The sequence below is a fragment of the Neophocaena asiaeorientalis genome, unplaced genomic scaffold (genome assembly GCF_003031525.2).
Source record: "Neophocaena asiaeorientalis asiaeorientalis breed wild unplaced genomic scaffold, Neophocaena_asiaeorientalis_V1.1 scaffold140, whole genome shotgun sequence".
Lineage (NCBI taxonomy): Eukaryota > Metazoa > Chordata > Mammalia > Artiodactyla > Phocoenidae > Neophocaena > Neophocaena asiaeorientalis.
The window spans coordinates 867,271-877,213 of NW_020173729.1; the positions used below are offsets into that span (position 1 = coordinate 867,271).

The 9,943-nt window shown below is 42.7% G+C and overlaps 1 protein-coding gene across 2 annotated transcripts in view; it reads right to left on the reverse strand.

The window, feature by feature from the left end:
• The window catches only part of FNTB (farnesyltransferase, CAAX box, subunit beta), a 76,415-nt gene extending 66,472 nt beyond the window's left edge, over window positions 1-9,943 (reverse strand). For both annotated transcript variants that reach the window (XM_024750808.1, XM_024750809.1), the window contains exon 1: window positions 9,746-9,943. In XM_024750808.1, the coding sequence (XP_024606576.1) occupies window positions 9,746-9,889 (144 nt within the window). In that variant the 5' untranslated portion in view covers window positions 9,890-9,943. The remainder of the gene's footprint in view (window positions 1-9,745) is intronic.

A 9,943-nucleotide genomic window follows, 5' to 3' on the forward strand; every position in this document is an offset into this window, starting at 1 on the left:
GTGCTGAGCTGCACGGCATGTGAGATCTTAGTTCCCCCGACCAGGGATGGAACCCATGTTCCCTGTGGTGGAAGCGAGAAGTCTTTAACCACTGGACCACCAGGGAAGTCCCTCCACTTTTGTCCTTGACAAGACTATCTCACAATTCTGTAGAGGTAGAATTTGAAGAAAACTGATAGTAATGCAAACAATTTCTGTCCACAGAAATACAAATTGTATCTAGTAAAATGGAAGTACTTGTAAATGCAAGTAATAATGAATATTGCCCAGTTTTGCAAATTTAGTTCAGCATCCCTATCTGACTTTAAAGGTGGTATGTTGAGTTCCTGTCTGAACTAGTTGTAATATCTTACTGGGTCCATGAGTCAAATAAAATCTTGGACATGTGTTCATTTTATATTTGTGTGAGTCTTGATTTTATCTTCTTTTAAAATTTATCCTTGAACAGTTTATATGGGGGGGGAATTAGGTGGAGGACAAACAGATACTGTCAATTTTTCTGTATATTTGACATTGTTTGTAATAAAAAGTTGGAGGAACCAAGATTCCATCACAACTACGTTATCTAGGCATAAGAAAGATTTTTGAAAAGTCAAATACATCTGCACACACACCCACCAGTACTTTATATGTATAGTAGCTAAATAAATGTTTAAACCAATTAGAGAGTGTTTCTGTCCATTTAAAAGCAAATACTCTACGGTGTGACACCAGCAGAGACTTTCCTTGACCAAACTTTAGTCAGGCTCCTCTGAATCCTCCTCCCAACTACGCCTTGACTTTTATACTTCTGTGTCCATCATTGTATCACCTATTTTTAGCAAGAATCCTGCTAAGTTGGTTTAGCCAGAATCCCCATCCCCACTATCTGATCAGGTTCCTCATCCTCCACCATCCCCCAGTGATGTCTGACCACACTGGCCTGCCTTCCCAAGGAATCCTTTTAAGTCAGTTTAGCCAGATTCCCCACCTACCTTTGATGATTCCTCTTACTAATTTACCATCCACCAATCCCCCCACCTTGCTCCTTGGCTATAAATTCCCACCTTTCCTTGCTGTTTTCAGACTTGAGCCCAATCTCTCTCCCCTACTGCAAAACCCCATCACAGCAGTCCTCCTTGAACAAAGTCTTCCTTTAACAACTGTCATGAATAATTTTTTCTTTAACAATACCTCTCCACACCCACCAGCAGAATGACTGAAGTTGAAAAGAGGGAAAACACCAAATGTTGGCAAGGATGTAGAGGAACCAGAGCCCTCACACATTGCTGATGAGAATGTAACATGTCTGATCACTCTGGAAAAGGCCAGCAGTTTCGTTTAAAACTAAACATACACCTACCCTGTGATCCAACAATTCCACCTGTAGGTTTTTACCCATGAAAACACATGATCATAAAAAGACTTCTACAAGAATGTTTATAGCAGCATTATTCATTATATCCAAAATCTGGCAACAGCTCAGTTGTCCATCAATAGGAGAATGGATTAAAAAACCAGCAACAGCAACCATTAGATCAAGTAGCTCAGAGGCAGTTTACCTGCAACCAAGCTGATCTTGTTAAATATGTAAACTCTCAGGTCATAGACGTATAGAATCAGAAACTACTGGGATGGGGCCCACCCAGAGGATTCTTTTTAACAAGTCCTCCAGAGGATTCTGATGCATGCTGATGTTTGATAGATCAAAGGTATTTTTTTTTTAAGTAGTGGTAATAGTCACTGTATTTCAGCTCAGAGGCTGATGCTTGAGTATGACGTCAAACAGGACTTTCTTTTTTTTTTTCGTTACACGGGCCTCTCACTGTTGTGGCCTCTCCCGTTGCGGAGCACAGGCTCCGGACGCGCGGGCCCAACGGCCATGGCTCACAGGCCCAGCCGCTCCGCGGCATGTGGGATCTTCCCGGACCGGGGCACGAACCCGCGTCCCCTGCATCGGCAGGTGGACTCTCAACCACTGCGCCACCAGGGAAGCCCAGGACTTTCTTAACTTATAATTATTGCTGTTTTTTTTTTTAACCTGCTCACCACACTTTTCTTCTTCTTAATTAGCAAAGGATAAACGAAGGTGAGAAGGTAAAACATTCCTCTGAACAAATATCCTAATACTTTGAGTACAAAATTCAGAGGGAGGTCAGAGTTGACCTAGTCTCCTTAACCAGCTGGCATTCCTCTCTATCAAGGCTGAGATCCCTTATGAACCATGGGTTCTCAACCCTGGCTGCATATTAGAATTACCTGAGGAGCTTAAAAAATACTGATGCCTGGGTCCCACCCTCAAAGGTTCTGTTTTAATTGGTCTAGGGTACAACCCGGGGTGGTGGGCAAGACCAAAAGCTCCCCAGGTGATTCTAATGGTCAGCCAGGTTTGAGACCCACTGCCCTCACTGCCAATTCCCTTAAAAAAAAAACCTTGTTTTAACATCAGATGTTCCAGAAGTAACGAAGGAAAACTAAGTTTAAATCATAAACCAAAATGAACACTAGAAAAAAGTTCCCAATGGCCTACAGATCCACAGGCTATGTTATCAGCAGTAACCTGCCTCATTCAAAGGACAGGTGCTTATCATCACTGTGCTATAATATTCAATAATCCTCCTCTAACAGCTTTTTTCATTAAAGAATTCCTAAAAGCCCATGCATATATGAAAACTTGGTTTAAGGCAGAGATGGGAAAATCCAATATCAAAGGAAAAGACATGGACAGTAAGTGTTGCTAGTGTAAAAATTACTTCCTATCTCTCACCCTAAAAATAAATAAATAAATTCCAGGTTGATTAAATTTGAACATGAAAAACTTGAGTCAAGTCATTAAAACAGCATATAGGAGAATATCTTTATATTCTTGGGATAAAGATTTCTTCAAAAAGCCCAAACTATAAGGAAAAAGACAAAGAAGAACATAAATATAAGCAAGGTTAAAGGCAAACAAGAGCCCAGGGGAAGATATTTGGAACATATGTAAAAGATACTATTTTTCCCAAATTAAGACCGCTGACCACCAACAATATCAGGTCTTACAGAGGATGTGGACAAAACAGATCTCCAGTACACCACTGACTAGTGCTTAAATTACTAGAGTCACTATGGAGGGCAACATGGTAGCAGGTAATAACACTGAAAAGGCACAGACCCTACAACCCAGCAATTCTAACTCTCCAGTAGAGACATACCTAGAAAACCCTTGCTTGCCCTCCCAAGCCTCTTTATAACATAACTTAGTCCTAACAGTACATCTCTCACTTTTCCAGTCATGAGGCACTTGATCACTTAGGATATGGCGAAAGGGGAACACAAGAGTTCAGAGGTAAGTCTACTAGTTTGTCAGAAGTTTACCCCTGCTTCTGACGGGGCACAGGCTAGGTGTTGCTACGTACAGAATGGTTTTACGTTTGCCGAAGTAAGATTATACATATTGAGGAGTCCTAGAATATGCCATCCCAAAATATGCTTCGTTGGCATATGGATTATTTTGAGCTAAAGGCCATTGATAACCAGGAGGTGAAGGAAAAGCTCTAAAAACAGGGCATTAAGTTTCCTTTTGCAAACATGTCTCCCTCTCCACACCAGGAAGTGGAGAACTCCTAACAACTCTTATCTATGGAGAAGGCACGGACTTAAATCTGAATAACAAACCTTACTAAACAACTCTTGTTTACCATACTTTTCCTGGACTTAGGGGAAACATAAGTTGTCTCCCTAACCCAGAAGCCCCAAACGCTTTTCTTTGTTTTAGCCTAAAATGGCATATAAACTCAAGTTCTAACTACCCCTTTGGGTGACTCATCGATAGGTCTCCCATGTGTACACAACAATGCACATGTTAATAAATTTCTGTTTATTTTTCTCTTGTTAATCTGTCTTTGGTCAGTCTAATTTACAGGGCCCCAGCTAGAGAACCTAAGCTGGATAGAGGAAAAGGTTTTTTCCTCCCCTACTATATATTTATGTGGATGCATATGCACATGTATCTTTAAATAATATAAACTAATAAATATATATTTGTGTTGTGTATAGTCTGTGTACATGCTATAAACTACTATGTATATTACTTTGTGGTTTTCAACGATGGAGAGATTATGTGAGAATCTAGGGGTCAGAGATGAAGTGACTGCACCCACGTCCCCAAGACTTAGGTGCCATGGCAACATAGATGCAGATCTAACCATCTGCCTGCATTCTTGACAGCTCTGTTTAAAACATAGCTCCTGGAATTCTTCTAGAAATCCAATCGGAAGCACAGAATAATATCCATTCATAGCTGAGTGGTAAAAAACAACAAATGCATTTAGAATTTTCTCTTTCACAGCTTCTATCTAAAGCAAATCTCACGATGCACCAACTTTCGTACCATAGACCTTCCCTTCTCCCTACATCTCCCCCTCTCTCCCAGAGGAGGACCCTTCCAGAAAGCAGATTTGCTGCCCGAGACTCATGCTAATGATGAAGATGTGGTAAAAGGATCATTAATAGATTAACTATAAGAAAAGGATTCTTCCTAAAAAAAAATTATCCCTCAGAAAAAACAAGTCACCTTATAAGAAATCCTTACAAAGTAACTCTTGCTGTGGGGAGTTCTTTCAATTCCTTATTTTGAATACAAAGTATGAGTTGGGGTTGACACATCATCCTGAAACAACCTCAGTCAAGGTCTGGTGTTGGCTGCCCACAGAAGTCAGCTGATGGTATCAATGAAAGGTGACAAATTAAACACAGATTTAATTCCTGGGGATATGAACTCACACTTGCACGTGCAAACTGCCACTGTAAACCCTTTTAAAGATCACTTTAAAAGTTAATAAAGTGTTTAAGTTGCGATGATCAAAGATATGCACCAACTGGACACACTGTAAAAGAATTAGAATTGTAATTTGTGATAAAATATTCAATATCTTCCCCACATTTAAAAGGGATGGATCTCAAAAAACTCAAAGTGTGGTCTGCAAAAACATATTCACTGATCCAAAGTATAGCTCCAGTGATGATAAAAACACAAAGGTCAAAGATGGATGTGAAGAGTTTGAAGACAAATGTTTTATGAATTTATGAGGAGGAGAAAGAACAATATTTCTAAATTAGTGTGATTTTATAAAGTATGTGATTTTAAATAGGCACAGGTACCTAAATTTAAAATGCAAATCGTGTAAACAAGCCTTTGGTTTGTTTACCTACATACCTAATAGTATGTGTATTCTTGAGTTGACCAAAAAACACTTTAGGGGACTTTTTAATAGGGAAAATGGGGAAATTTTGATATTTGCACTTTCTAATAGTTGGGCAACATGGTATATGCTGAATTTCAATAAGATAAAATTGATTCACATAGCTAGCCTACTGACCACTTAACAAGCAGAGCTCTGGTCCCATCTATCAGAAGCATAAAAATCTAGTTAGTGTGACTATATTTAGGGACTTGCTCCTCCTCTGTTTAATAATCTTTCAGATACTAGAACTTGAAACAAGTCAACAGCAGGAGTTCGGGATTCACTCCTGGATCCCTAATGTTCCCTCCTTCAGGATCTGCAGTGGTGCAACGCCCGTCACTTGCAGCCAGCTCTTTAGCCTGGCTCTCCATCCTGTCCCCACCCGCCACCAGCACTCACTCGTCATCAGGTCAGCCCCACCCCATCCAGCTGACCTAATTCCCTACCACAGCCAACCTGGTCTTTCCCTCGTAACGGCTCCTCCCACTGGCATGGCTGCCGCCCCAACTCCATCCTTTACAGCCTAACCCGAGTCCCACATCCTCCATGAAGTTGTCCTGACCGCCTCACCCCACAACAGATCGGCTTCCACTCCCTGAAATCCTCATGCAATTTAGTCATAATTTAGCACTTCATTACATGCTCTGCTGAGTCATTCTGTGATTGCTTCCGGCATATTCTTCTTTTTTTTTTTTCCCCCTAAGAGAAAAGAATTTTGACTGAGACAAATAATTCTTCTAGATTCCCCTCAGAGTTGACTGGCACTTGACTGAATGTCGTCTAATGACATCATGCCATTTCAAATGGAGAATATTTCTGCCCCTGTTCAAGGGCAGTCTAAAGGGAAAACAAAAGTAGTACCTTCAGTAACAACTGTTGTTGGCAAACCTGCTACCTCTGAGATCATACCAGTATTACCCTACCGGCCTGAATCACAGAGCATTTGCAATGGGGTGACTGCAGGTGGCACAAAAAAGGAAGACAGTCGCTAATAATACAACCACATCTTGCTTTCTGGAGTCATAAAAGGTTCTCCGAGCATCAAATTCATCAGCTTGTCAAGAAATAAAACAGCCTGTCACAACAGAGACCTTCAAAAGATACCCAGAATCTCACCACTGCTCATTACCTCTACTACCACAGCCCTGAGCGAAGCTGCCATCACGTGTCACCTGCAGTTCTGCAACAGCCACTAACTGGTTTCCCTGCACCCACGCTGGCCTCCTCACAATCTACTCTCAACAGCGACCTAAATGAGCCTGCTGAAATGCTCAACAGATTGTGTCAAAACCCTTCAATCATAGATCAGTCTGACTCCTGGGAGGAAACAGATGGCATATTCAAAGTGGGTGATTTGAGGAGAGTTCATATCATAACACAGGGGCTAGCAACACAAGGGTACTTCATCCCCTTCTAGACCTGAAATGTGAAGAGAAGGGGTAGAGAGGGAGACAGAGAGCTCCACGGAGAAGGCACCTAATTGGAGATGTGACCTTAAGTCTAGAGACACTCCAGCCCACACAATCCTGCGGGAAGGGAATATATACGCCAATCTCATCCTTCTCCCTCACTCTCATCCCCTATCAATACTCCCCATGGCCAAATGCAAACAGAAGGCAGAAAGCAAGGTTGCCTGTCAGTGCAGGTCTACCTCCTGGGGCACATCTACAGAGCAGGGTAGAAAAGGGTAGAGTGAATCTGGGGAGGTAAATGGAAGCTATTCAGCCAAATGTCTTCCCATCTCCATCAGTGTATCTGAAAGTACGAGATCCAACCTTATCTCCTGTTCTGTTTGCTAACCTCTCTACTCAGTAGCTCTCCACTCACCAGGCACACCCCGCCTCAGGTCCTTTGTACTTGCTGCCTTCTCTGCCCAGAATGCTTTTCCCCCAGATACACACATGGCTTGTCCCCTCACCTATTTCAGCTCTCAGCTAAAACGTTACATCAGCAGAGGTTTCCTTTACCACCTTATATAAAAACCTCCCTTGCTCCTATCCCACCCATGCCTGGCACATCTATCTCCCTTATCTTGCTTTATTTTTCTCCACAGCACTTCTCTCTAACATTAGATAGATAGATGGATGGATAGATATTTTTTTCTCCTTTTTAATTGACTGCCTCTCTGGCCTAGAACAAAAGTTTCATAAAGGCGTCCACTTGGCCTCTTTTGTTCACTCCCTTATACCCAGTGTCTAGAACAGTGCCTGGCACAAAGAAGGCACTCACGTATTTGTTGCATGAATGAAAATGAATGAATGGAACAGAAGAACCCATAGCTAAGGACTCTTTCCACTGTTCAGAGGTTTCACTCCTACTATCAAATCATTGTTAAGCAAATAAATAGGCTCCTGATAATCAGACAGGAAGCAGGTGACAAGCATTTTTTATTGGCAATGGCACAAAATTGAGTGCTGTCAGTAAACCCCTAAGAACAAATGGAATCTTCAGTCAGAACCAAAGGAATGACAGCAGTGTCTTCTGTAAACAACTCCTAGCAAGGTTGTTTCTTCTTATGACTATATGATCATTAACCTACCAACCTAGTCCTTCTATAAGACTCAGTCTTCTCCTCTGTAAAATGTGTAAGGATTGAATGATACAATGTATGGAGAGCATTTATTGTGTATGGAACCCAATAAATGGACACTATAATGATTATTAAAACATTGAGGAAGCCGTGAGAATGAGATACCACATTATCTTCCTATGATCTGGAACTGTTTATCCTAGACTTTGAAAACGTGAGCTGGAATAATGACACGGAAAAGAAGTATAAGATGCTTTGCTATCCACCACACAGTTGGGCCTAGATCTGAAAGACATCCTACAGTACCAGTGCTCCATATCAGAACCTAGTTTCCACACCTGGCCCAGACTTTGGCCAACCCTTTTGCAGGCCAGTACCTTGTTGCATCCATTTCTGCATCGCTCATTATATCTAAGCACTTAGAACATAAGTGCTGCTTTTTCCCTCATAGGAACTAAGCAGGGCATGTGACTGAAAAAATAGTGTAAGCAGAAGAGAAAGAGCAGATCAGTAAAGCTCCTGGTGATGCTCCTGTTTTTGACTTACCCCTCTAACCATGGAAGTCTCTGTTCTGGTCCGCAAATTAGACCAAATTCTGATTCCCTTTTCTCCACTAACATTTTATCTATCCATAGCCTCATCTGCTGGGTCAATTCAGTTAACTATGCAAAAGGTGACCCCATAGTCTTAGGTCAGATAAAAAGAAAAAGGCTTGACCCGAATGCACTCAACAATCCATCACTTAGGAATACTGCAAAGATCCTGTAGTAGCTTTTTGATTGATGGGAGATTTCTTTGCAATTTTTTGCAGAAGATTTCTGTAGAAGGACACACTGGTGGGCTAACTAACCTGGGAAGCTAGATTCAAAAGGTAAGTTTCCTTTCTACCCTAAAACCCATGAAACTTAAATCTCCAGTTAAAATATTCCCTCTGCTACTATGTGTATACGTGTGTATTCAAGCCCTTGCTTTTGTTATTTTAGTCATAAATATACAATATAATAATTATCATTACTAATTTTTGCCAAAACTGAGGCTTCCAATCTCAGGCATGAAAATCAAAGCAGGTCCCTCCAAGATTAAGCCTAGGGATTGATCTTACTAAGAGATCTTATTTTAGTAGGCAGCCTGATGCTTACTTGTTAGTGCTAAAAAAAAATCATTCTGATCACTTCTCCTAGTGACAGATGGGTAACCATTTCCACAATAACTAACTTGGGACCAATTCCAATTGAGGAACGAGAAGAAAAACAAAACTATAATTCACTACTCATTCCGCAAACACGTTTCAAAGTGATAGGTCCCATCTACTTCGAGGCCTCAGTGAATGGCAAGTAGTACAAAATTCACACTCTTATTACAGCACTTCCCAAACTGTGCTGTTTTCCTCTCCGTCTTCCCCAACCAGGCTGTGCCATGCTCCTGATCAGGGGCTGTTTTATTTCTTTGCATTTCCATTGTTCGACATTGTGACCAACACCCTGCTGGTGCTCAAATGATTGAATGGCTACTAAAATGTCCCGCCACGAGGCAGGCGTCAAACCTGGCACTGTGGGTCATAAATTAAACATCATGGAATGGCATGACCGCAGTCTGGCCACTTCTTTTCCCCTCTATGTCCCAAAACTATAATGCAGGGTGGGGAAAGTGCATTATCCATACGAGAACCTCCCGATGTCTGGCAAAATGGAGTGGGCTGTCCGACCCACCCGGGCTGCTTCAGTCCTGCAGGCACAGAACAAGATTCCCTCCGCTCCCTAAGGCAGAGGGGGCCCAGGTACTGTCCTCTCCCTCCAACCTTGACAACGACCCCTCCCCAACCGGCCCCACAAGCATTCCACTCTCCAGCCCAAGCCTGGGCGCCGGGAGCGTCCCAGAGGTGGGGGGGCGCCGCGGAGCACTGTGGGAGCTGTAGTTCCCGGGTGGGTTCCGCACCCCGGCGGCCCTGAGGACCAGACTCCCGCTCCCAGAAGCCCCCGCGCGGGCGCCTCGCCCAGTCAAGCCAGCTCACCTGTTCCGTGGACGTGACTGTTTCTACCGAGTCGTCCTGCAACCGCTCCCGCGAGTGCTCGGGCCTCAGACTGTACAGCGGCTCTGACCAGACAGGGGAGGAAGATGGAGGGCAACAGTAGGTGAAGGAACTCGGAGAAGCCATGCTCTGGAAAGCAGCAGGCGGTGTATAGGACTCAGCTTCGTCAAAGAACAGCGC